At 40.9% G+C, this 27,945-nt stretch overlaps 1 protein-coding gene and 1 long non-coding RNA gene across 2 annotated transcripts in view; one reads left to right on the forward strand and one right to left on the reverse strand.

Moving 5' to 3' along the window:
• The window catches only part of ALK (ALK receptor tyrosine kinase), a 316,033-nt gene that overhangs the window by 85,711 nt on the left and 202,377 nt on the right, over nucleotides 1-27,945 (forward strand). Inside the window, exon 3 of the mRNA XM_061475364.1 lies at nucleotides 9,378-9,542. Within this exon, the coding sequence (XP_061331348.1) occupies nucleotides 9,378-9,542 (165 nt within the window). The remainder of the gene's footprint in view (nucleotides 1-9,377; nucleotides 9,543-27,945) is intronic.
• Nucleotides 17,438-25,254, reverse strand: LOC133280541 (uncharacterized). The gene is made up of 2 exons (XR_009747215.1): nucleotides 25,119-25,254; nucleotides 17,438-17,655 (listed from the first exon to the last, which is right to left on the reverse strand). It is a non-coding gene; the product is annotated as an uncharacterized LOC133280541 (long non-coding RNA).

Consider the following 27,945-nt stretch of genomic DNA (forward strand, 5'->3'; position numbering starts at 1 on the left):
CGAGCTGAAAGTCAAAACACAGCACTGCACCAGCTACCAAGGAGAAAAATGACTGCTACTGCTGAACCCAGGACACCTGTCTCGAAACAAACTTTTAATGCACTCTGCATATGTGGACTTATAGTAGCATATTAATCTCCCATTTGCAGCACTGATGGAACTCTGTCCTGGGGCTTACATGATTAACCGCACCCAGCCACATATTTCATTTCTTGTCCTGGTTGATTGAATATTGATTTTCTCTTCTATATAGGTATTGTATAAGAAATCAATTGTCCACTGCATGAAATCCATTAAGCTTCTGTAACAGAGGTTCCAGATCACAGGTGCCCCTTAAGGCCTGGAAGCTTTCATGCAGTTAATGTACCCATCTCTGTTCCATCCTCTACTTTCCTCTAGGCCAACCAACAACCCTGAACCGGGAACATGATCCCAGCAGGGTATGGCAGCAACTGCAGAAGGTGCTACCAGTTGGAAAAAAACCCAAATGCAATTCAGCCCATCTAAATTCTGTTTTTAAAGAACATGTTTCATGAGAACAACAGGCATAAGGCTTGCCATATTGGGCCATTTGGGAAATAGGAGATGCCTTTTCCTTTTTAACTGTTCTTGTGCCACTATTCTGAACTAGCTTTATGCAAAATACAGAAGTACCTCTCTCAGGCTGTTTAGGAAAGTTTAGAAAGTTTAGGAAATAGTGGTGTTTTGGATACCAGAGTTAACTGGGAATAAAACTCCAGGGAAAACTGCAGATACGGCTACGAAATGACTGGTGTGGTTAAAAATGTCTACAAAATGTGAGCTCAGCAGAGAAGGAGTACATACCTTTAACAGTGCATAATTATTCACAGTTTTGATTTAATAGGTACTAAAAGCATAATCCAAAGTATGGCCTCTATTAACAATTTATTAATAATTTTACTCAGCTCTATGTCTTCAGAAAACTCGTTTGACAGGGCTGTTGGGTTTGATTATATTTTTTACACTTTCTAATAGAATGTTATCTGTGATGAGTTCATGATTTCCTGAATTGGGTTTGCTAAAAAATAATAATTAAAACGTGTTGGAGTAATTTTACTGTGGAATAATTTGGGTTCATTCTTGCTGCATATTTGATGCTCACTGGCAAGGCAGCTGCTCAGCGAGGTGTCAGATTATTAGGTTTTTTCCCTGGTAGGCTGTGTGTAACTTGCTGAATTCAAGTACTCGTGTGCATGCATTCAAAATACCATTTCATTCATGTAAGTTGGATACCAGATAGACACTGCTGACATGAAACTCAATGGGTTTGAACATCAAACAAAAGGGAAAAGAAAGAGGGCACCAGCCAGATGAATTTGTACTACAGTTAGGTTCCCATGACTACTTGTTTTATAAATCTACAATAAATCATACTAATACTGACATCTTCAGAATGATGAAGCTATCACGATACTTGGTTCAGCATGGCAATAGTGAGATGCATAATTGTTACAGCAAGTTTCTGTTTGGAAGATAAGATAAAGTTAGGAGAGCAATGAGGAGAATAGCACTATGTCACAGAGGAAAAATTAATCGGTGCTTTCTTAGTAACGATGTTGCAAAAATGATGTACTGCCTTAATTCAAACCCATCCTTTCTGCAATCTTAGAAGTACTCTCACATAGTTTTGGAAAGAATATTATGAATATAATGGGGCAAGACTTCAATTAACAGCAGTTATTCACACCAGATTAACAGAATTGCTCCATATAAAATAGCAGATGCTGTGACACAATATACATAGGCAAGAATTCTTGTTTAACAGTTAGATGGTATTTTTGCCATGTGCAATGGTGCTGAAATCCAGGGGATGGAAAAATCACAGGAAAAGCAGCATCTGCCTAGCTAAACTGAAGGCTGTACTAAGCAAGAAAGAAGTAAAAATCATATTAGGGAGAAATTTTTACTTTCTTTCAAGTTATTCTTTTCCTTATATCCACTTTCTTCCACAGATAATATGCCAATGACAGCTGAACGTTTTTTCAATAATAAAATAACATCCAGTAAGACAACAAATTACTTTTCTCCCTGTCTCTCAAGTATTCATTTTCTCTAGAGATCTCTCAGACTTCATGCAAGAGGCCCCTTGTATGAGTTGTCAAAACATGACAGTTCATCCAACCACTGTTTTGCGCCAACTGGAGCATGTTTTCTAACAATCTCTGTTAGTCAATGCTTCAGTCTTTTGGCCAGGACTGGCATTAGGAATGCTCTTTCATTATGTTTTTGCTGCATGCATGGGAGACTTGGTGGACAAATATTTCTTGTGTGGAGGATGAGCCCTGTCACTTCTTAGAGCAGGAGGCATGAAGATGAGAGTTATTGCTGGTTGCTCTCCCAACACCCCCTCCTCACACCTCTCTTTGTAGCTGTCTTGAAAGAGTGTGCTTATAATTGATTGATAAAAGAGTCCTGGCCATCTTCTTTGTAGCTTGATTTCTACTGAACAAAGCAGCTGTCAAAGATTTTGGTGATTCAGTCCCTGGTGCACACTGAGGAGCTGGGTAGATATAAAGTATATGCTGTCACCTCACAGATTCTCTTAACACATAAATGAATGGTTGCATTATGGTCGTTCTCTCGAAGTGGCACATCCAGCTGTGGCTCACTCCCCGGAGGATTAATTTAAACCCTTGTGGCACGGGGACAGCCCTGTGCTTAGTATCGAGGCCTGAGCGCTCTTCCCTGGGGTGATTCCTGCTGCAATGATGCCTCCTCTGGGGTACTGCTCCTCTAAACTATTTTTATTTCCCAGTGCAATCTAACAGCCCCTTCCAAGGGAAACCCAGGCTGGGCCTGTTCAGCCTGGAGAAGAGAAGGCTCAGGGGGGAATTAATCCATATGTGTAAGTATTTGAAGGGAGGGTGTTGAGGATGGGGCCAGACTCCTCTCGCTGGTGCCAGGCAATGGGATAAGAGGTAACGGGTGTAACCTAGAACACAGGAAGTTCCACCGGAACGTGAGGAAGCACTGCTTTACCGTGAGGGCGACCGAGCATCGGAAGGGGTTCTGGAGTCTCCTTCCCCGGAGATCCTCAAGAGCAGCGCGGGCACAATCCTGAGTGTTGTGTGTTAAGCGATCCCGTTTGAGCAGGGAGGTTGCACTAGATGATTCCAGCGGGCCCTTCCAGCCTCGGCCATCCTGCGGCCCTCCCGACCGCCGCGTTAAAACCCCTCAGCGAGCTCTGAGGGAGGAGCTCTGGAGGCGCGCACCTGTGAGGGGGCGGCCGGCCCGCCTCTTGCCGCCCTGCGCTTCCCAGCCCGGGGGTGACCCCAGTCCCGCTGGAGCTGAAGGGTTCCAGGAAGCGAGGAAGTAGGGAAGAGGTTCTGGGCAGCGGTAGCAGGTACAGGACAGGGCGCTACCTTGAAAGGGGCTTTTAGGCAAACGGGGCCTTCCGGGGGTCCGCCTTCACCTGTGAGCCCCGCCGGCACACCTCCATAGCCTGGCTGGCCGAAAGGGTGTGTTCCCATCTCCCAGAGGAGGGCTTGGCTGCCTCACCCCGTTCGGGGGGTTTGGCCGGGGCTCTGCGCTTCCCCTCGCCTCCCCTGCCCTGCAGGGTCACGAAGTGGTAGCTGAGGCGGCGGGAGGGGAAGAGGCTCATGGCGCCGTGAGGGAACGGCGGCTCCCGTCAAGTAACTCGAGGCCGGGTGAGTGTACACGGAGCCTGCTGGTGAGGAGGAAGGGTGCAGAGCAGTAAGGTAACATGTGCTCAGTAGCTGTAAATTAAAATGTGGACACAGGCTGTGTTTCCAGGCAGCCAGAGGGGTTTGTGTGCTGCCCGGCTGCTCTCCTCGCTGCCTCACTTGCAGGTGGCTGAGGTGCATCAGGCAGGATGGACCCCAAAGCCATGGGACACCTCAGTGCCTCCCCAGTTCTTTGCCTGCTCTGTTATGCCATGCTGCTGCTCTCATGTTTGTCACCTCCCAAAGCAGCACCCCAAACACCAGGCAGTTATTATGTCTGTGCAGGTATTTGCTAGGGGTAGTAAGGCCTGGGGTGCCTGGCAGGGATATGTGTGTCACACTATCCCTTAGTGCTGGATAGTGGAAGAAAGTAGATGGAAATGTCTCTTCAGGCTTGCTTTTGCTGCAGGAACAAGGCAGTTAAACCTTGCAGTTGTTTTTCCTTTTTGATTTTCATGACCGTTGACACCTTTGCCCGTTCCCCTTGGGATTTTGGTGGGTTTTTTTTTCTGTGGGGTTCGTTTTTGGTGCCCTTTCATCCTGTGCTGGATTTGCTCATTTTAAATTGCTGCTGCATGTTGAGCTGCATGGAGGAAAGGTGGCACTAGGGATGTATTTGCAGAGGGTTTCACCTTGTCTTTGTGGGTGCAGGGCTCACTTCCAAGGGTCTGGCCTGTATTTGGTGTCCTCCTGGGTATTGAGCAGGCTGGTAAAATGACAGGCAGGGAGCACAGTTTCCTATTTATGCTCTATTGTCACAGAGAAATACTTATCACTGCAGGTATCCATGTATCGTCACCCCACATGTACCCCTGTACTGGTGGGCAGAAGTTCAGAAGGGCCTGATGAGGCAATTGAAACACTTAGATTGAATGCGCTATGCCCTTCTCTGCCCAGAGAGAATGGGGAAGGCTTTAGAAACTGGCTCTGTCCCTAGGATTAATAACTGGAAAATCAATTTGTCATTTCCCTGTCATAAATTAAAAGCTTATAGGCCTTATAACATGAGTATAATAGAGGTTAGTGTGTATTGATGGAGGTCTCAAAGCTCACTCAGCAGAGCACATCTCTACTGTACAATTTAAATTATGTCTTCTCCACAATGAATATCTGTCAATATTTGTATGAAAAAAGGGCATCCTGTGCAAGAATATCTTACGCTGCTGCTGCGATTGCTGCCACTGGAGGAGGTGTGTGCTTGAGGGAGGTTGTGGTCCTGTTCTGATTTGTGTAAGTGACCTCTATATTGTGCATTTGTGTCTCCAGGCGTTGTACAAATTAGTCATGTTTAAGCTGATGAGCTGCCAGTTAGGAGGTCTCTAAGATGGTTGTTCTGAGAACAGAGAACCTGTACTTGCTCTCTTGTCTGTTGCAGTGAGGTTAAGAAAGATACCACACCAGGGTGACCAGCTGAGAGTAATGGAGGAGGAGTGACTTCTACAAGTTGGTAGAGGAGGAGTGCAAAGGACCCTTTTAAGTCAGCCACATACAGAGTTGGAAAGGATCGGTCTAAGAGTAAATTACCTGCTGGTGAGATTCTTGCGGTTGAAAGGAGATGTGGTTTAAAACAAACCTAGTTTTTTGTCAGGCTGCTGAAGAAAGGATAATCAGAATAGTTTCTTAACAAGAACAGGGTTTTTATAGCTCTCTTTAAGTTTGATTATTTTTGTTTCGAATAAGGCATCTTTCTGTGATGTGTGGTTACACAAATGATCTGAGAGGATCCAAAGAGGGGATGATCCATAATCTGATCCTGCAGCAATGTTAAAGCAGATTACTGTGTTGTGGTGTATTATTTATACTACTATTTTAAGCAATTTGTTTATTAGGAAACTCTAATCAGTTTAATTGAAACGGATGGAGTTGCCAGATATTTCAGTTGTTTGTGCACAAATTATTGCTGTTAGACATGTTGATTAAAAAGAAATAAAGTGAAGCACTCACAAGACTGAACTGTCATCAGACACGCACAGATCCCACTGTCTTTTTGATCGGATAGTAGCTTAATTAAATTTCCAGTCTATGCTTGGTTTCCTGTATCTTCATATGTACTGGAAACTGAAATGATTGATTTCTACAGCCTTTCTTAAACTGGTGTTTATATTAATTTGATTATAAGCATCACTTTTGTTTCCTCTTTAAAGGTGTGATGATGAAAAAATAGATTTCTAATAAATAAGCTGTTCTGTCTCTCTAGAGTCCAGTAGTTGCAAGGGCTAAAGATTGTTGGACAAGGAGTTGGGTTTTTTTTTTCAATATATTTAAAAACAGACTTTGCAATATACTGACACTTAAATTCCTTACATAGAGGAATTAAGCCTTTCAGATCTATAACGTCAATACAGTTGTGGCATAAATGCATATGCTGGATATAAATCTCTGTGACAGCTCTTTAAAGAAACCCACCAGAAATCACAACTTTCTTCCCTTCCCCTCCCTTTTACTGACGGGGCACACTATTGAAGTCTTAAAGCTTTGTATCTAGTCAGTTTATATTGGTAGTAGGTTTAAAAAACAATCACGAAAAGTTTTGTTAGATGTAATTACCTTTCTTGCAGTGTTTGCTGTTTTTCAAGTAATGCAGAATGGCTTTTATTCAGCTTCCAAAGGCACATGGCTGCCTCTTTATGTGCTTAGCTGGGCAAGGACAAAGTAAAGTGGGTGTTGCATTTAAACATTTAAGACGAAGGTAAAAAAGGGAGGCAAAAGACCTTTTTCGTGTTTTTTTTTTTTTTTTTTTTTATGCAAAGGTATAAAAAAGTGGCAGGTGCTTTATGGCAGCAATTCTAATATTGTATAGGTTCTGAATTTGCAAGTCTGGTTTATATGGTCTTGTAGCAGCCGCCACACGAAGAGCAGCTTATCACTGAAAAAAATGTATGTATTCCATATAATTTTTTTTTTTTATAAAGTATGTTACATTGTCAGTAGGGAAGGACATTGTGAAAGAAGGAAAGCCTGAGGGTGGAAGTTAACATTAGGCTTGGAAGACTGGATGCTGCAGAGATTTTGATGGGTTGCATCAGATAGCATTTCTTTGTCATCCTTTCTTTGTACTGAATAGGATAATAGCATTGAAATAGCCTGATGTGAGACTAATTTAAATAAGAGTTCATGAAGATACGTGCAGATATGGATGTGGAGGCACTATCAACTTCTGTTAAAGATGCAAGTATGTTTTCATTAAATCACAGACACTTTCAGATGTATGGGCTACACAGTCTCCTCCTCTTGCAAGGATTAACCTGTTGTAAAGGCCATTCAGCTTGACCACAACAGGCATGTTGGATCATGTCCATTTCTCTGTAGGCTATTCATTGCAAGGGAAGGAAATGGTATTGCTACTTGCCTTTTTCTTTTACTTTCTCCCCTTCAGGCAGAGGCTTTAGTTGTCTGCAGGGGTCATAATGCTAAATGTGGCGGCTGTTATTTAATCACATATCCCAATTAAGTTGTCCCAGTTGTAGGTCAAAGGCCTGCTGCGTTAAGGGCTCCACGACTGATAGCTCTCTTTTGACTAGGAGGTTCTGGAAAGTGAGACTGAATGGGGGAGCTGAGCTGGCTATTGAATGCTTGTAGGCACTGTAATCAGGCTGTCAGGGTGGAGGAGGAAAATGAGAGTGCCTTGTGGATATCCCCCTGCTTGGGGGCAAGAGGGTAAGGGAACACAAAGGCTTCTGTTCCCAGCAGCTGGATGGGAGAGGAGTGGAAGCAAGCAGCAAATGCTGGAAAGCTCATGAAAATACAAGGCTGATGGGTAGAGAAGCCCATGAAGAATTAAGTAGTTGATTTGAAATGACTGCTCTTGCCACGTGTTGATCTTGGCCTGGGCCTTCCCTTCTGTTGTCCTTGTGTGAGCTGTATTTCACAGAATCATAGAATGGTTAGGGTTGGAAAGGACCTTAAGATCATCTAGTTAGTGCCCTAAAGCACATGCTACTCAAGGTGTTCCCCATAACTAAACTATGCAGTAATGATGTTGTATCTTCTGCAATTGAGAGTTTGGTTGTTCTTTTGTCCGTTTAGGCTTTGACACAAAGTTTAAGAGACTCTTAACACTTTATAGGGTAAAAAAAAAGAAAAAAAAGTGTGGTTTCTTTATCTTTTTTTTTTTAAAGATTATCTGAGGGACTAGAAATAAGTGGTCTAAGGTTTTTATGATACTGCAGTAGAAAACTGTATAGAATGGCTATATTCACTGTTCCCTGCTGCCTAAATTAAAGTGTGCTTCATGTATCGTGAAATTTATATTGATAACATAGAGGCCTGGAGAGGGTATTTTCAAATTTAAGGAAATATGTAGAATCCTTATTACTGCTTGTGCTTGTGGTGTATATGGATTCCTTGCAGTACATTGTTTCCATTGTGTTGTGAAGCATTCAAAATGCTGAGTGAATGATAAAGCACCTGATTAAGAAAATCAAATATAAATTGGAAAAATAGACTCTGCTCTTTCCAGCTTGCTTTTAGAAAGGCAAATTAGCTGGGAAAATTATAGTGGGAGGGCAACAGTATTAACCTTCAGATTAGCAAATGTTATCTCACCAGGAGAATAGGCTGAACTACATAAATCTGTGCACACTAAGAAGAAATCGGATGCTTAATAGAGAATGTAATTTAAGTTTAAAAAAAAAGATCAGTTAATTCCACTAATGTCAATTCAGATTAGTTGTTCCACTTGGATGCCTACGGCAGGACAGTAGAAAATCCCAAGGAAGAGCTGGATTTTTTTGCTGGGCTTTTTCAAATGGATATAGCCTTTTCATAAACATTGAGATAGTTCCGAAATAGTTTCCTTCTGTTACTGAATATTGTTGTTGAGTGCTGACTTTGGTGACAAAAGCAAATGTATACTGGACATTCCAGAAAATTTAGCAATCCTGCCAATTACAAGTAAAATCCGTGCAGGTTATCACTGCATGTTGTGTTAAGCGACTTGAGTTACAGTGCGATAGTAAATTGGACACTGAGAAGTGAATCATAGCAGCACCAGCAGGGTAATTGGTTTCTGAAAGAGAAACATCTCAAAAAGAAAGGTCTGTGTTGGAGGCAGATGCTGCCTGTGCCTTCTGGAGGCTGAACCTTTGCAGCAGCAGATCAAGCTTCCGCTGCTTCTGCTGGCTTGGTGAAGCATTTCAAACCCCAGGGGTCAGAAGCTTGCCTCACAGGGTCCAGTCCCTATGGCTACCAGCATGTCCCATATGCCCAGGATTCATAACTTGCTTTGCAGAGTCCTGTGCTCACTCAGATGGAACATGCTGTGAAGCATGTTAGTAGTCTTTGCACTATAATGGTTCTGGTAGAATCTGAACCAGCATCCCCAAGGAGATTGGCTTTCTGTGTCATTTTATCAACAAAGCTATTTCCCTTTCAGTCTAGATGATGCCTTTCCCCGCTTCAGCCTGTACTGCCCCTTTAATCTATCCTGAAGGGGAACTGCTGCCTCTTGGGCCTTCCTCTTGATTTGCTGCTACCTCCATAACAAACCTCTCTCTGCAGTCCATTTCAGATATGCTATTGCCTGTCTGTTTACGGGCTTCCTCCATTTCTTCCTACCTCATTATGGAGAAAAACTTGCTGAAGTATAAAATGAGTATGTATACACATCTTCAAGCACAGAGGAAGCTGGTTTTGATTAACTTGATATGTTCTATGTCGGTTTTCTTTTTCCAGTATTTGACTGCAATTTTGAATCTCCTTGTGAGCTGGAATACTCCCTTACCTCAGAAGATCAGGAAACCTCCAACCAAGCCTGGCTCAGACTCAGTGCAGAGGAAATCTCACAGCTAAACATCCTGGATGGGCCAGAGAGAGATCACTCTGAGAATACACCTAAAGGTGAGTACAACTATGTAATGCCTTCAGTGTAGTGGTTAATTTTTAAAACAAAACGCCCTCACTCCACCTTCAAAAAAATCCCTAACAAAAAACTCACAAACCACAAAACCTCACCCTAACAAACATGTCCTCCTAAAATACACAAGACAGCTATAATCGTTCTTTCACTGCAGCAGACAATGAATGCACAAGCGGTGTGAAAAACAAAGGGGGTTGTTCTGCACACAAAATACCTGGTTTTGTCTAAAAGCAATCTGCATCATATATATGGGAAGCAAAATACCAGACACAGTATTGTGGAAAATCTGAATCAGCAGACTCATGCTATGGATAGTGTTTGGTGAAGAATAGTACTATGGTGCCTGAAGGTCATTCCATGTTTGGAAGAGATGAATAAAATGGGTTTACCTCTGCTCTACATCCTGTTTACTGCTTACTAATATGCAGACCATTGTAGGCAATATCCTTTTGTCCAGGGATTAGGTTTTCTGTTTGGTAAGGGAATAAAAAATGAATTTTTCACTAAGAAGAAAAAAGTTCCTGTCTCTCAAGAGACCTTGAAAAGAGTGGAGTGAACAGACTTTGCTCCTACCTTGGGAGAAAATTTGGGTTGTTGGAATTATTTTTCCTGCTCATGATCATATCTGTGAATAGTAGCGTATTTATTAAGATTACAAGTTCTAAAAAGATTTTTAGGTGCAGTTGTGCTCTGCTAAACCCAGGAAAGCACAAAAATTCTTAACATCCTTCCTGCTGTTAGTGGTACCTGCTTGAAACTTCTCCTCATAAGGGTCAGGTGGTGGTGATGAGAATGCAGCTACAAAATGGAAGCGGGGGAATTAGGGCTACAAGCTTTATCCCAGCAAACAAGGAGATATAGGGAAGGCCAGCAAAGATTATCAGGGATATGGAAGTTTCTGTACTAGGAAGAACTAAACAGACAAAGATTCTCTGTGATGGTAGAACTTCTATAAAAATGCGCATTGAAGAGCAGTGTGAAGCAGCTGTGAAGTTAATGGGTGCTGGGTATAGAACAATCAGGAGGAGGTATTTTTTATGTAGTACCTGAATAAATGAATAAATGTCCTCAACATGAAAAAGGACATGGAACTGTTGGAACAAGTTCAGAGAAGGGCCATGAGGATGATCAGGGGACTGGAGCACCTCCTGTATGAAGATAGGCTCAGAAAGCCTGGAGAAGAGAAGGCTCCATGGAGACCTCATAGCAGCCTTCCAGTATCTGAAGGGGGCCTACAGGGATGCTGGGGAGGGACTGTTCATTAGGGACTGCACTGACAGGACAAGGGGTAATGGGTTAAAACTTAAACAGGGGAAGTTTAGATTGGATATAAGGCGGAAGTTCTTTCCCGTTAGGGTGGTGAGGCACTGGAATAGGTTGCCCAGGGAGGTTGTGAATGCTCCGTCCCTGGCAGTGTTCAAGACCAGGTTGGACGAAGCCTTGGGTGATACGGTTTAGTGTGAGGTGTCCCTGCCCATGGCAGGGGGGTTGGAACTAGGTGATCTTAAGGTCCTTTCCAACCCTAACGATTCTACGATTCTGTGATAAATGGTGGTAATAAGATGCGTGCATGAATGAATGTTACGGAGGCCAAGAGTACGCATAAGGTTAAAGAAAGATCGGATGAATTCTTGCAGAATGCATTGATCACTGGTTCTGTAATGCAGTTGTCTGTTTACGGTCCTGATGCACGTAGTCTCTTATGTAGTAAGCTGCAAGTGGAAGAGTCCTTTTCTTAGTAGCAAGTGTCAAAGCTGGTGTTTGACTTTTCAAACCTGCAGTCTGACTGCTTGTAAGAATTCTTATGGTCACACAGTTACTGGGGAAAAGTTTCGGTGATGCTACATTCATACTCTTTAATTCTGTTTTCTCATTCATATCAATAGTAGAATCATTGACTAGTTTGGGTTGGAAAGGACCTTAAGACCATCCAGTTCCAATCCCTGCCACAGGCAGGGACACCTTCCACTACAGCAGGTTGCTCCAAGCCCCGTCCAACCTGACACTGAACACTGCCAGGGATGGGGCATTCAGAACTCCTTTGAGCAGCTTGTTCCAGTGCATCACCACCCTCACAGTAAAGAACAACTTCCTTACATCTAACCTGAATCTCCCCTGTGTAAATCTGAACCAATTACCCCTTGTCCTATCACTGCAGTTCTGATGAAGAGTCTCTCCTCTCCTCCTAGTGTATTGCTTTTTCCAAGTAGTGGTTATAATTTAACTTCTCAAACCCATTGCTTGAGCACTGACTCATGAGCAAAACAAATAATTTTGGTGGGATCTGTGTTGTGTGTAAAGCAGGTGGACCATGTTTGTAATGCATGCAAATACCTTCTAATATTCACATCAAAGAACATACATGCACATACTAAATTTCTTGCTACAAAGGTACAGTTAAGCAAAAATTTGAGGTAAATCAGAATGTCTGTGGTTGTTCTCCTTTTTCTTAAATTCTAGTGCCAGCTAGCTGCTGCTGAAATTTAGGAATTAAAATGAGCTTTTTTTTTTGATGTTAAGAAGGGTTGCTTTCCTCCCCCTGGAGAGGGGAAAACCCATGACAGAATGAATGTACTGCTCCAGGTGAAGAGCCTGGCTGGGTTGCTGCAGTGCTGCATGTTGTTGATGTATGTTTCTTCCAGATTCTTTTTGGTAAAGTTATACGTTTGTATCCAGTTTTATATGTCTGTCAAAGCAGAAGGGGAGACTGCTGGCTGGCTCCATAGCCCAAAACAAATGCTAGTAATGGTTGATGATTTCTAGTTGCTTGTTGGGATAAAATTCCATTTCTAAGCCCAAAGCTTTAGGGTTTTTTTTCATGTGGAAGATGGGCAGTTTAGGCTGAAGTTTCTGTTCTGCTGTTTTCTCCTGTTCCTAGGGACAAGTACCTAGAGTCACACCGAGTGGATTTAGATTTGTGGGTTGCCTGGGGAGGGGGGGTGGGGGGGTGGGGTGTTTCATTTGCTTGCTTGTTTGTTTGTTTAAAGTATCAGGCGTGCTTGACATTGTCAGTGGTAATTTTCCTTTAAGCCCCTCAGTAGAGCTGTAGGTCTGCAGCTCATAGATGACTGTAACTCGTGTGTGTATAAAGACTCATTTGAAAAATCAACACTTGGAGCTAGCATCTCTCTATTTTAAATCACTTTAATTACAGCTGCTTGGCACAGATAGTTGTGTGGTCTGTTTCAATCTGAAATAATTAAGCACAGTAGATCCAACCCCCACTGTTTCCTGCAAATTGTACTTCCAATTATCTCAATCTCATTTCATCTCTCTTGCAGACAGTAATGCACAGAGATAAACAGATAGCATAACTTGATTTTGGGATGGTTTAAGCTCATCCTTGTCATTTGGCTATCAAGTCATGTCAAGACGTTGATAGAGACAAATGCCTTGGGTATGATACATTGTGCTTCATATACTTTTCTGTAAAAGCTTTAGTAGGGAATCACTGGGATGTATTGGATGATGTATTGAGATGTATTGGAGGAACTTCTGTATTTTTGCCCCTGTCCCCACAACATGATAGAGCTCAGCCTCAAGGAATCAGAACAAATCGGTATTGATCAAGCTACCTGGAGGAAGAACTAGTTTTAGGTGTCTCAGCATTGGTTACAGTCACATCTGAGTGCTTCACTCGCTTGGCATGTTCAGGATACGGTGTCACACAAATCATTGACCTTCTGAATAGGTTTAGATGGTGAAGTGCCAGTTTGATATTAAATTATTCAGGGTAAAAGATTGGAGGTCTGGTTGGCAAGGAATTGAAAAAACTGATGCTTTAACTGGATAATAGCAGCAGGTGAAATTTACTGTAGGTAAACTGAATTGAAACATTGGGAGAAACAGTCGGAGTTTGGCATATGTAAGGACAGATTCTGAGCTGGTTATAATTACTTAAGCTGATTTTTAGGGTAAGAATAGAGCTGTGAAAACATCAACTTGGTAGCAGTCACAAAGTAAATGTGTTGTTGGAACTTAACTGGGAAGGCAGTAGAAAATAGGAAATGCTGTAGAATAAAGGTGTGGGGCAGCTGTACCTAGAATATATCATTCTGTTCTGGTTCCTGTGCATCAAAAATCATTTAGTACAGCTGGGGAACGTATTAAAAGGAGGAAAACAAGAATGGTTTAAAGCATCTAATGACTTAACTAAGGCTGCCCTGCCTGCAAGAGACATCTAAAGGAATACATGGCAGAGTTTTATAAAAATCACAGACTTTTAAAAAATCTTTATATATGATGTATAAAGCTTTATAAATGTCTAAGACTTTATGAAACGCTGAAAAGATGATAGAGAAGGAATATTTGATACTACTAATACAGAATTGGATCTTATCAGATGAAGTTAGTAGATGTCAGGTTCAAAACAAAAGGAGATCCTTCAGTATGTAACGAACAGTAAAACTGGAAATTTTTGATTCTGAAAGCTTCTATGGGTGTGCAAATTGACAGGATTTGTGCAGGGAAGAAAAATGCAGCTACTAAATTCTCAAAATTACTTTTTCTGGCTCAGGAAGTCCTTGTGCAATAGATCCCTGAAGGCCAGAAGTGGGGAAGTACAACTGTTTGCTCTCCCTGTTCATATATTCTTTCCTATGTATCTGTCTGTTTTCAGAGCCAATATGGCTGAAGTGAATGGATCTTTGATCTGTGCTGGTGGGGTTGGTGTGGTGCTGTGTCTGTCCCTCACATCCCAGACCAGACTTTTTTTTCCTCCCTTTGAAAAAGGAGAGAAATGCACTATGGGTTTCAGAGCAATTTAGAGAGAAGATGTGCTATTTAAACACTTAATACTATTTGCTATCCTGTTAAAGCCTTGTGAATGATACTGAACCATGCAAAAATCAACTCGGCTAGAAAAGACTTTTAAGATCATCAAGTCCAACCATTCCCCTAGCACTGCCAACACCACCACTAAACCATGTCATTACACCTGCTGATGTAGGGCCTCATCTATATGGTTTGTAAACACTTCTAAGAACAGTGATTACACTACTTCCTTGGGAAGCCTGTCCCCCCCCCCCCAAGTGGACCAGTGGGTGATAGAATCACTAGTGTATCTGCCAGCTTGGCCCTGCACAGTGTGTAAAAGTCTGCTGGAGCTACCAGAATTTCCAAGTCACACTTGCATAACTTTCTGCAGGATCAGGAATTTAATGTTAAAATTCCACTGATACGCTGAAGATTGAAAGGAAAGTCTCCTGTGTTAGGATCTGAATCAGGCCTGTATGTGCTGTAATGAGTAGGCAATCCATTGTGAATTACCGGACTTCATTTAATTCATGAATAATCAAAAAGATGCTATAAAAAATTCAAGCATTCTGCATCATTGACTGCTTTTATTTATTTTGACAAGTATGATTAATTCTTAATTATTTATGATCCTTCATAATCTATTATACCAGCAAATGTACTGCAGTCTATTGTAATGAAATATGAGGAATTGCAGATCTTGCAACTGTGGCAGTATTGCCAAAGGAGGCAGGTTAGACAACCCAGTTTGTGGTTAGAATGACAGAGTTTGTGGAACAAGGAAGTTCCACTTCACAGCTGTGTGGATGTATGTGTTTGTCATGCTGAATTGAAAGAGTCATTTGCTTCTCTGATAAACCTGAAATGGGTCAAACCAGCCATAAATTCTGTGCCTCTCAAGTCTTGATTCAAACACAGAGGTTTCTGTACTATGAGGGCCTCTAGGATAATTCAGCTCTGAGTAGCAGAGTGGTTTAACAGCCTTCAGAAAGTGTGCCTTTCCAGAATTCATCTCTACTGCTACCTCACTGCAATGCTTAGATTTTCCTTCCTCCTGAGAGGCAGTCCCAGCTTCCTGTCAGCAACACTGTTGCTGTGTTGCCCATGGACTTGTGGAGAGGGGTAATTGTGGTCCCAGATCTGAGAGCATAGTTGTGGCTTCCTTCAGAGTCATCTTACAAGGAAGAGGAAGGGAGGAATCACTGGTACACAGTTAATTTTGAGTATTTAAGGAGGAAAGACCAGCAATTGGACCCAAAACAAGTACACAAAAAGTGGATCCAGATGTGTGCTCAATCAAATGTCAAATTAATCCCTTTCCAACCATAAATGAAGTTTTAAACGTAAAGGATTAGAGGCTTGACCGCTCCTGACTGTGGTGATATGATTCTAGGTAAAGTGAATTTCTGCTTCTGTGATCTGAAGATTTCAGGATTGTGAAAATATGCAGCTGCTTGATAAAAATTTCAGATGAAGAGATAAGATGGGGAGGTGTGACCACCATTTCAAATCAGAATTGAAAAAGTAATAAGCCCCCCTGGAAGTGTGAACACCAATTGAGGCAACCCCTTAATGGAAAATGTAGATTAAAGTTTCATGAAGGATGGCAGGGGAAGTGAGGGATGAATGAGGACAGTGTCCTGACCAGCACTGAGTAGTTGAAAAGCTCTTATGTAAGTTCTAACGAAAGAAGTATCTCCATGTTATGTTAATGTGGTTTTGATTTTTGTAATCCTTACTAAAGAGAAGGAGCAAGGCTGAGGCACTGAGCATATTAGCAAATGGGAGATAATGAACTGCAGGACTATAAAATGGCTGTTGACTTTAATTTATGATTCCTCAGACAAAGAAGAATGAGGCAGATAATACAAGATAATAAATAATTTTTTTTCAGATTATCACTTTGTTAACAAAACAGTAGAGAATAAATCAATGTGGGCTTGCAAGAAGTAAGTAGTTGAGAAGTTATTTTTCATGTAGGACTCTTTAAGCAGAAAAAAAGACTTGTAACACTTAGAATTCCACTAAAAATTGGGGAAAAAGATTCTCTCTGAAAAAGATGGCTCTTTACCAGGGTAAAAGATTAAGAACTCATGCTGGACAGACAAAAGTTTTCCCTTTGCATTAATCCTTAAGACTGGTTTGAGGATGTGCCTTTATCTCACAGAAGTGCTCTATCTTATGTGTCTGTTAAACAAGCAAACAGAGGATGTATGCTTTTCTATAGTAATCGTTATGTGAAGTTTGGAGGATTTGACAGGGTGAGTCTGAAAAGCCCCAGAAAAATCGTCGTCTTGGGATATTTTCTGTTTTAGGGGGAAAGTAGTTTTGAACCTCTTGCAAATTTTGATAAAAATCTTGCAAACCTGAATGTTTATTGCCCCCTTCTTTTTAATGCTGGAGAAGAATGTGGATCATCCTCATCTGCATAGATTCAGTCCAGATGGCTGTATAGTCCTCAGAAAGATACTGATGTGGTACGATGCCCCCCTAGATTTAGTATTTATAAGCGTTTGGATAAGCTACAGGTATTCTATGAAGATTTGTAAACTTTTGCACTTTCCTTTAGTCAAAGGAGGGTTCAGTTTTCTCTTGGTTATTTTCCTTTTTAAGATTTAGCCATGGAGTTGGTAGGAATAATTGCTGTGAGTTGAAGGATCAGCTATAAACTACAAGTGAAACAGTAGAAGAATTAAGTGAGATCTGGAGCAACACATGGACTGAAAATTACTCATCTCTGTTACTGCAAATGAGATTTATGAATTTTTAGGGATGACTCTCAAGTTCTTTGTAAACAGGGAGGGTTTTAAAATTAAAAAAAAATCTATTTACAGTGAATAGTTCTGGCTCTTCTAGTTGAGATTGAAATTTTGATACTCAACTTGGCAAATATAAATATCAAGTATTACAGCACAACTCCATAGGAACTTATGCAGCATTAATACAGCAAATACAAACCAAACTGGCTTCCAGAGCCTGTTGGGCTGTGAAGAAGGAGGGGGAGGAAATGCAGCCTTTTTCTGATGATCAGATTCCAGCTCATGTTCTGTCAGTGCAAGGAATGGCCCAGGTGTTCTTAGCATTTTGCAGCTTGCTCTTCTCATTAGTACTACACTTGTGCTTTGTTATTACAAAATGATTTCCCTTTAATGAGTCTGCTCTAAAGAGGCAAATTATTGTCTCGCTGTAGGACAGAGTGTTTGTTTATAGAGTAGCTCTGTATTTATAGGGACTGTGGGTAAGCACGTGGGTTTGTTGATTGTAGAAATCCTGTTTGTTCATTCCTTAATTCAGTGAAGACTTGTGTGCAGCTCAACATGAAGCATTCTGCTCCACAAGCTGAAAAAGAGAAATTAATTACAGTGTGCATCAGATGATAGCATGCTCTGATGTCTTGCTGCATACCTGTGACTAATGTACTTTAACAAGTATGTCCAAAAAAAGTACAGACAATGAAGAAGAAATGGGTTGTTAAATGGTCTCTTTCTCAGCCTTAATGATTCTTTCTCCTTGGCAAGATGAGAGGCACATTAAAAGGACAGCTGGAGGGAAGTGTATCCTGCTCTTGGCTGTGTTTGACCTTTTTTAAAGGGAAAGTCTACTGGATTAACACACATCTGTAATTATTCACACACACCCCCACCCCCCCACCCCCCCCCCCCCGTCATGTAGAGGCATTGTTCTTTATCCCCATATGCTAATGTACATCCATGAGTACGTTGTGTTTGTTGTTTTGTTTTTTTAATCGAACTTTTCAAGTCTAAAAAATAGTCATTCTTCTGGAAAGAATATGCAGTGAATTAAGAAATTGTTATTTGATAGCAGGCAGGCTAGAAAGAAAACTCCCTCTATTTTTTTGTATACTTATTTTTTAACCATACTAGGGACAGCTCACATATACAGCTCTGTGCATAAAAACATAATGTATGATAAAGGACTATAGGCAAGACCCTGTAAGCCTTTCAGCCACTTTGCTGCATATTGCCCCTCCTTACCAATCACAGCCTAATTATATCCATTGTCAGTTACTACAATAACCTATGCTGCTTTAGTGCTTTACCTCTGAGGCTCTGAGTACTAAATAGGGCACTTCATACAGGTTTAAAGAATTGGGAGAAACGTTTCTCCATGCCATCAAAGAGAAATTAAAGCACAGCGTGGTTAAATCAGTAACCCAAGGTGAGTTGTGTTCTTAGCTGTGCCAAATTTGTATCTATTGCAACCTAACTAGTTCTAATAGTTAGATGCCTGTTGCTCTCCAGTAATTCTGTGAAGTTGGGTTTGTCCACTTGTAATAAATAAGCATCATCATGTGGATTTTGTACAGATCTACTCTGTGAGATTATATTAAAAGCATCAGTAAATTGACAATAACTGAAATATTTTCACTGTTATTCTTCACATCAGTGATGATGTGTCTGTGTTGGAGTAGCTATCTTACCTATGCTTGGATGAATACATTAAAGAGAGTCACAGAACTCTGAAAGCTGAGACATTTTACTGCCGTGACTCTTGCCAAGAACCAAATCCAACTAATTAAACAGAAGTAAAAAACTCTTAATTTGGAACTATGTTGGAGAAAATACCATGATTCAGTCAGGATCTTAGGGCAGGCTGAGCTAAACCCAAGTATCCTCCTAGACATGCCTTCAGAGGTTAAATCTTACAGGATTGTTAACACTAGAGCTGACCAAAAGAAGTTTAATTTATTGTTACCTTCAAGGGGAGGCAGACTTATGAGCATTGCTGTTTTCTCTTAGAGCAGCTTAAAATGAGTATGCTTATTATATCCTACTCAAAGTAACTAGAGTAGGTTGCAGTGTTAAAGATACTAAAGGAGAATTCTGGTTTGTATTTCTAAAACTAAATTTTTGTTAATACTGTACAATGTCTGTTTAGCTGGCCCCAAGCAACTTGCCTGGATTCCAATGACTAATCATCTATTCAATTATGAGTGAGAAGCTGTCCCTGAAGTTTCATCTGTTTTCTTTGTTTGCTTGTTTTGAGAGCACAGTAATTAAACAGATGGTATAATGTGGGAACATGAGAATGGCCATGTTGGGAGAGCAGGAGAGGGAAGCAAACACAGTCAGACTTCTCAGAGTATTTTCTCACTCTACAGACTTGTGTGTCTCTGCTTGTTGTCAGAGACTGTGCACTGAGGGGAGCAATAGAATATAGCCCTCCGTGTTGTGTTTGAAGTCTGCTGGGATACATACTACAGTATCGAGTTGTTGATTTGGGATCTCCAGTCCTGGTCCCCCTTCCTATTTTGAGCCATGCTGCCATTCTGTGCAGTGAATTATATTATGGATCCTTGCCTTTTCAAAGAAGGTACTTTCTCTAAATTCCCTTAACTCCATTTAATCCCAGTGCAGAGTCTTTCTTGTCTATGAAAAGCAAACAATGTAGAAATGCTTGACCCTTGCATTCTACCTTCCCTGAATAACCAGAATTTAAAAGAAGGTAAATACAAGTGACTGTCTTTGTTAAAATTAAAAAAGACTATATTAAAGTAATTTTGACTTGATATTTATGGTTCATATCCCTTGTAAACCTGGATGAAAGTCAGCTTTGTTAGCTGAATGCTCCAGTGTCTCAACAGAGATGAGAGAAGCAAGCACTACTTAATTCTGAATGGCATTTCCTTAAGCAGTCAAGAAATGTAATAGAGATTTTGGCCATTGTTCTGCGTTTTCTCTTCATATTCTATGACTGTGAGCAGATCTTCTCACTTCTGTGTCAGGCTTTCTAAACGACCTGGTGTAAACACAAGTAAACAAGATGATGAGTAGATGTCTCCAGATTTGAAGAGGTGTTCAGACATCAGAACCAGAAGGTTTGTTGCTTGCCTTGCCTGAGTTCAAAGAATAAATCTTACGTAGGACAGAACTGCAATAACTCGCTTTGTTTGTTGCTTTTTGTGTGGGCCATCTTGCTGCTTTCCTGTGCTTCCAGTGGGGAAGTGGAAAGGTCAGGCAGTCATTTGGAGCCTTGCAATGCACATAAACAGCATAATAAAGGTTAGAACACGACTCTCTTTCACCTGGCGTAGTAATTCTATTTGTCAAAGAAGAGCACAAGCTGCAGAATTCTGGTATTGATTTTGAGCTGCTGAAGTTTCAATTATGTTCTGGTTTCAAGGTGTTTATTCAGAGCATTGAAGAAATAAAAAGGCCACATTAAAACAACATTATCAGAAAGGTTTAATTCCACTCTGTTTTTCTTGAATGTGTGGAAGTATTTGGGGAGGAGGCAGAGGATGGATTATGTTTGACTGCCCTAAAAAAAAATCAGGTTTTTCAGGCTGGCAGCTGTGGATCAGGCAGGCTCTGCCTGCCTTAGTTGATCCTGCGTGTCAGCAAGGTCACTTCACAGGAGGTGAAGCTTTACTATGACATACAGATCTTTGAATTTTACATACTGAACTCCCTTAGATTGGGGTAAAGGAAAGATCACTGTGGTAGCCTCACTGCCTAATTAGAGAGTAGTGTAAAACCATTTTAATTCTGTAGTTGGTTTATTTATCCAGCTGGTGCAGGGCAATATATTTAGTGTTATGTCACTGTCAAATCAAGATTCCTGAGGAATTAACAGTTTAGATAATTAATCTTTGTTTTATCATCAGTTAGGGGTTAAAAGCAAGAGTCCTAGAATAAGATATTGTAACATATTATGTGTTTTAGTTCAGAAGCAGTGGCTTCCACCCAAAATGACTTTTCCAATGACTAACCAAGCCAGAGGAGTACCTGTTAAGAGTAGATTATAAAACTACTTTGTAAAGATGCCAAGCCATTTCCTTGTAGTGGCAACAGCTGAATGAACAGCAATAATAAACATTTTTAATAGCAAGTTTCTTAAAGGACATTTTCTTGTGTATGAATAATAGTGTAGGATATGTAGCTGGTTGTCTTACCCATCCATGCAGAGAGGTGAATAGAGGGGTGGAAAAAGTTACAGCTTTTCTGAAGGAGTTGATCACCCAATCAGAGAACAGGAAATCTGAATCCCAGTTTCCTGTAAGCTTCTTGGAAGAAACAGTAATAATTGTAATGGCTTTGAAGCAAGAGATGACTGAAAGGTACTCCAGGCCTTTTCAGGGTTGGTGTGACTGGGTGATGGGGGGTGTTTGCTGTCCATGATTTTTATCATACGTAAAGCTGAACTGAATATGGACTGTGAATAATAGAATATTTGGGTGCTTGAGATCAGCAGTATTATTCCTGATTGCTTTAAAACCAAGGGAAACTCAACAACTTATAAGTCAAAATGTTGACTATTTAGAAACTGAATTTGGGCTTCCATTAACACCTCTGTTGTACAGTGACATTTGCCAGGAGTTGGGGCAGGGATAAGGATATTTCACTGCAGATGAAACTTTGGGGATAAGCATTCAAGTTTTCCTTGTAGTGACAAGAAATGACTGCAGAGTAATAGGAGAGCTAATATGCTTTCTCTAGTATTGGTGGTGAGCATTTGCTTGTGTGCTTAACTGTTTGGGGAATTTGTGTCATGGGTGACTGCGGTGTGAAGCTGAGCACTTCCAATTTGTTCCACTGAACTGGTGCGAAGGTCAGCCTAGACAAGGTGAGGGGAACTTGCTGGAGTAGGGGCAGTGCTTGAGTGATCTTTGTCTTGTGTTTTCATTGCAGCGTGACTGACAAAATGCAATTGAAATAACTGAGCTCCAACCAGGTGAGGTACCTCACCTGAGGTAAGGCAGCTGCTTACCACAAGGGAAGAGGTTTTTTTGCGTGGAGGAGTTTGGCTGGGATAGCCCTGAATTAAGGCTTGGGAATTAACTCTATGTAAAATATGCACATTACAGACAGTGCCTTTAACTGGTCTCTACACACTTATCTGTATGAAATGACACATTTCAGTGTGCTTTGTGGGTGGGCAGGTGAAGTGTACTGCATTAGAACTACACATTGATTGCTGTGTGTTATTTAATGTTACAGCCATTAACTCTGGGGAGGGTGAGGCACCAAAGACCAGCCCTGAGTGTGAACCTGTTCATGGGCATTGCAGCAAGAATGACCTAAACGACTCATAAAAATTAACTGACCTGTTGGTTTCTTGGTTGGTTACTTGGTTGGTTACTTGGTATGCTACTCTTAGAAGCAAACCAGACTGTTACTTTTAATGAAACTGAGTTGCTGAACAATTCTTTGTTGCTAAAATAGCTATTCATAATACAGACTGCAGACACTTAGTGAACTGCAGATTACTCTTGTGCAATATAATCAAAGCTGTGTTAGGTTTTTTCTTTTCTTTCTTTGTTTTCTGAAAAGCACCTTCTTATTCCTTCCTCCTCCTCTGATTTTTAACAGGTAATGTCCTCTTGTTCTCCTCTGAAAGCATCTTGGGCTGGCTGGATGACCACAGGAAGTGACATTTTGCTAGCCCTGATGTATTTGCAATGGGCCTGTTTGTGAAATTGCAGAAGTAGCTTCCAGTCTCTTGTCACCTGCCTAAAAGAACATGTTAGGCTGAAGTCTGGGATGTTTCTTAAAGTCCGGCACTGTCAGAGGTGATAAAGATGTGCATTGTGTCACTGCTGCCGGTATGACAGCTCTATTTTGTTGTTGTTTTTTTTTTTTACCATGGGTGCAATGCCTTTCTTACCTTGGAGATTTCAGCTGGGGTGGTAGTGTAAGGAAGTAATGTGATGCCTCTTTTCCTCACTTCCATATACTTGAGGGAAATCGGTGCTTGCTATGTATGTGGATGCTCTGCACTTCCTACCCAGAGTGGGGGATAGCCAAAAGACCAGAGTGAGGTTTGTCTCTGCACAGGGCGTGTCTGAGTGTGAGCCAGTTAATCATCTTTGATGCCTGACAGATATGGTGTTAGACCAGTGATTTAGACCAGCAGCAGCTTGCCAACCTGTACCCCAAGCTTGTGAAACAAGCTGAAAAGGAAAAAACATTATATTTTGGGAGCTCTTTTGCAATCTGAAAAATTACACTAAGGATGGTGGTGGTACTCAGCATTTTATTTCTCTTCAGAATAAAAACCTGAACTAATAGCATGTAGCTCAGGGAGGGGAAAACAGCAGGTGAGTTGTGCAGAAACATCAGCATATTTGGTTACTACTGTAGGGCTCAGTCCTGCTAAGGACCAGTATCTGCTGTGTGACAGTAAAATATACGAAGTTCTCTGTACTTCTTACAATTATTTCTACTCAAATTCTTACAGCATATGTTTAAGGGCTTTGTTAGATGAAATACAAGGCTTGCCTCTTTGCAGTACTGGGATCACAGAACATGTTAAGTGTTTGATAGCAGGTCATCTCTGCTACTGAGACCTGCACTTTGGTCACCTCAGAACATACAGAAGGAGAATGACTTGTCACTGGCCCCAGCACAATGGTGTTTCCACTCCTTTTCAGGTGGAGATAACAACCATAAGGATTTCTCCCCTGGAACACCTTTGGTCTACAAAGTACTAGCACTGAGAAGAGCAGATCGTTTATCACCTTCTCCATATTCCCAGATGTCTCTTTTATTGATGGCAATCTTTTTACAATCACTTTAAAAAAAAAAAAGAAAAAATTGCTTTTGAGGAATTCCCCCCCCCCCAATTGACATCAACTTAATGAGGGGTTGTGACTTTGTAATCAATTTTAATTATCGTGTAGTTAATAGTGCTAAATATAACAACTTCAGCTTCAAGATTGGATGATTGATTTTGAAGCCGCTTGTAAATAATTGATCTTTTGTTCCCTAAAGGTTTTTCTGTTAATGCTTTGTAAAGTAGAGAACATTTCAGTAGCTAAAACACAGGAATATAATGTGCCATAGAAACCACTGCTACTGGAACTGGCTTTGTATAAACTGAGCTCTATATTTTAGTAGCTACACCAGGAAACTGGAAATGAATATTTCTAGGTGTTTTCCCCTTTCCCTCACTGACTCCGTAAGTATATGATCCCATATAGCAGCCATTTTGTCCCTCATTTTGCCAGTGAGCAAGACTCCTTAAAATACTCAGCAGACTGTGTCAAATGTTGTAATGCTAATAAGGATCGGTCCTAGTAAGTCTATTTTACAAAGAGAGAACAGAAAACTGCTTCATCCTGTTATTTTAAGGATACATGTGCTCAGTTTACAGATGACAGAATAGCTTTTGTTTTTGCATCGGTTACTGTCAGTCCAAAAGATGAGTTTTTCCTGTAATTCTCCCTGTTGTCAACAGTTCTAGAGGGTCTCTGACTAGATGTTTGTGCAGTCTTTTGGGGCAAAGGGTGCTCTTTGTGGTTGAAACATAACTGAGAACATTAATATCTGAGGTGGAGGAGCACCCTTCTTCATTTGCTGTAAGTTAGCAGCCTTGTGGCATCAGAGATTTAAATGATGTGTTAGAACAAGGCTCTTTGCTTGCCTGTGTATTAAGTGAGGTGAGAAAGAACAAACCCTTTTTGGATCACTCTTTAAAGCAGGACCACAAACATTTTGTATGTTTGCAGAGTACTTAGAGTTCCTTCAGAGGAAAGGTGCTATAAGTTGATATTACTGTTCTGTGTGTGATAGTGGGTCATTGGCAGTAATGGGACAGTGAAAATGGATTATCATTAATGTCAGCAAATACAGTTTTAACGATGTTAAACCCATATCTTTGTGAAGCTAAATGAGATTTCTCCTAGCACAGCTACTTATCTGTATGCACTATGCATTGTGCAGACTACCTCACTATTCTTAAAGCAGTTACCAATCACCACAAGGAGTCAAGCAGACGCTGCATTCTCCATAATTACAAGCAATTTTCCAATTGAATTATCCCATGATTTAATTCCTTACCTTGCATCTGGAGAGCGTCAGCAATGTGCAGCTGTTTTGGCTTTGAGAATTAATTGCTGCTAAATGCATTAAGAGTGGTCTTGGTGCAGTGATTTCAGAAGGGTTAAATCCAGCTCCTTCTAAGTTAAACTTTTACTGATTTCCTGTTCTCTTGACTCAATATGGTGATACAAGCCATGGGTTTAGTAGCATTTGTCCTGGGTAGTTGTGAATATTAATTCAAAGTAAGTATGGTGAATGACTGAATTGAAATCATATTACAAGGAAACATGGAGTTTAATACACCCATGCCAGAATCTGTGAAGGCTGGAGATTAATGATCCATGATGTTAGTTTATACTGCTGGTATGATTGCTCAGCTATGGTTTGCAAAGGAAAGAGACTGTAACTTTGCAAAGTACAAAGTACCCAGTGAAACAGGTACGACTTTTCACATCATAGGGGTCTTTAGGCAGGCCAAGTACTGCAAATATAGGAAGAGCATCTTAGTTGTTTGTCCTTATGGGAAGGCTGGACAAGTACTCAAACTGGGAGCAGCATATATTTTGTTTCTGAAATTAGAAAAAGAAATAGAAGGAATATTGAGAGCTTTGTGAGGCTGAGATTATCACCAGGGCTTTCCAGAGTCTGTTAGATTCCAGTGAGAACAGTTTGTTTTACCTAAAGTCCCAAAATCTCTTATTTTCTTTTTCCCCATTAAGTATAAAGAGTGTAGCTACAGTCTTCAGAATCCTCAAATACGCTTGTGGGTTTTCATGCTCCTGCAGGTTAATGAGGACATTTTTGAGCTGCAGTTAGTTAAATAATGATATGAAGAAGATGTGGAACTTGTAAAGCTTGCATTAAGTTTCTAGTTTTGACCTATGTGACCTTTAGATTGATTATTTAATGTCTAGGCCACTGTTGTAAGCAAATACAGTTTGTGAAGTGTTATAAAGTAAGGTTGATACAAAGTATTCTCTTTGTTAACTGGTTTTGTTGCATTAATCCAGATAACAAAAAAGGTTAGATTTTTAGCAAGAAAATGTTATTGTTAAATGAATATGGTTTATGGGATGTCCATCCCTGTTCAGTAAACATTATTTATCCAGTGCTCTGGAACATGATTATGTGGCTAAATGTAAAAAAAAAAGGCTGGTTTAAGAGTTCTGATATCCTGGAAGTCCTGTTCATGTCGAATATGCAATGTGTGCAGTTTGACTGGTTTTATCCAGGTATTTGGACAAGTTTGGGCCATCCTGTACTAAGTCGAATTAGCTTTTGGGTAACATCCTAAACTACCTGAAGTTAATATAACCATATTGAAATTCCCCATTTTTTCGATTTATCAAGCCGCAGATCCCGCATTAATATAGCTGCTTATGAAGAACATTAATTTAAGGAGATTATTTACTTAATACCAGCAGGATATTTGTTCTTATGCTATGGTATAAAGCTTCTAATTATACTAATGATGGTGGACTTAAATGAACCTGAAATAGAAAGTAAGTTCTCTTTCGATGGAGAATGGAATGGAGTCCCAAAGGCAAAAAATGTAGCAAAAAAAAAAAAGTCTTGTACATGGAGCATAGTAAGAATTTGTGTTCCAAGCAGAGGATTTATTGGCTGGAAGGGGTAACAGCAGCTTGAAAGTTTCTTTTAGTTGCCACAGCAGACAGGTAAAGGTCTTCTGGGGGAGAGGAGACTATGCTGTTGCCATTGCATATAAAACAGTAATAGTGCCAAATGCAGACTGCACGCCCACCAGTCTGGCCAGCTGTGTTTTGAGAAAGGAAATCTAAAATGGGAATAGGTCTAGAAAAGGGCTCTCAGAATGGTGCTTAGGGAGCAGAGACCGTGCCGTGCCAGATGAGATTACAAAATGGCCCTTTTTAGTCTACTGACATGAGGAGTAGATATGGATATTTTAAATATCTTTGAAGAAAGGCAGGCAGATGTTGAATTACAGAAAAGTAAGGGTTGCTCTTCCCAGCAACATGAATACAGAAACATGGTGAGCTGAAAACTTCCCTATCTCAGACCATGCAGGTGCTGTAATAAATACCCAGCCTGCAACTGCACCCTGTGCCACACGGTAGCGCCCTCAATTTTGGCAGGGATGCTGTTTTGTAGACGTCGGAGCCAAGTACATTGTCACCGTTGTCAGCATGCTGGGTTTTCTCTGCTTGTCAGAAATCCTGCCTTTATTATTCTCACGTGGATTTGGATGCCCTGAAATACAGCCAGTTTGCTGAATTGCTTTTACATCCCAGAATGACAGGACTTCCACCACCCCACTGGAGAACAGGATGGCGGTAAGCCACTAGCGCTGTTTACTTACCTACAGTGTGAAGAAGTAAAAGTAGGCACTTGGCAGCGGCACTGTTTCCCCCAGGCCCTCCACTAGTCAAGCACTGAGCACTGTGCCGTTTACATTTGGTAACTGAGCAGTTAAGGATGTTGTATTCTAATTACCTGGCCAATTATGTGCAGTGCAGAATTCTCTGCTAGTACTGCTGTGATAGCCTGAACTTCAGACAGTCTTCTGATTAAGCTGTCCCTTGGTGATGAAGTCGATAATTAACAAGAAGACATTTTGCTGAGTAGTGAGCAAAGTCAAAGAAAGAACAGAATTGAGTTTTCAGTGCTGTAATGCGGTTTTAGTGGTGCCCTTCTCAGGGAGAATTGTCTCTGTCCTCCCCTGAAATTAAAAATGGATACCCGTGTGCAAAAATGTGGGCCTGATTTCTTTATAGAGAACATAATTTTGACGATCAAAGGGCTGGAGAACCTACTGTGTGAGGAAACACTGAGAAAGTTAGGTCTTTTCTTCCCTGGAGAAAAGAGG

The sequence above is a fragment of the Pezoporus flaviventris genome, unplaced genomic scaffold (genome assembly GCF_033815535.1).
Source record: "Pezoporus flaviventris isolate CSIRO_AGI_PZ_B2104156 unplaced genomic scaffold, CSIRO_AGI_Pfla_v1 ptg000083l, whole genome shotgun sequence".
Taxonomy (NCBI): domain Eukaryota; kingdom Metazoa; phylum Chordata; class Aves; order Psittaciformes; family Psittacidae; genus Pezoporus; species Pezoporus flaviventris.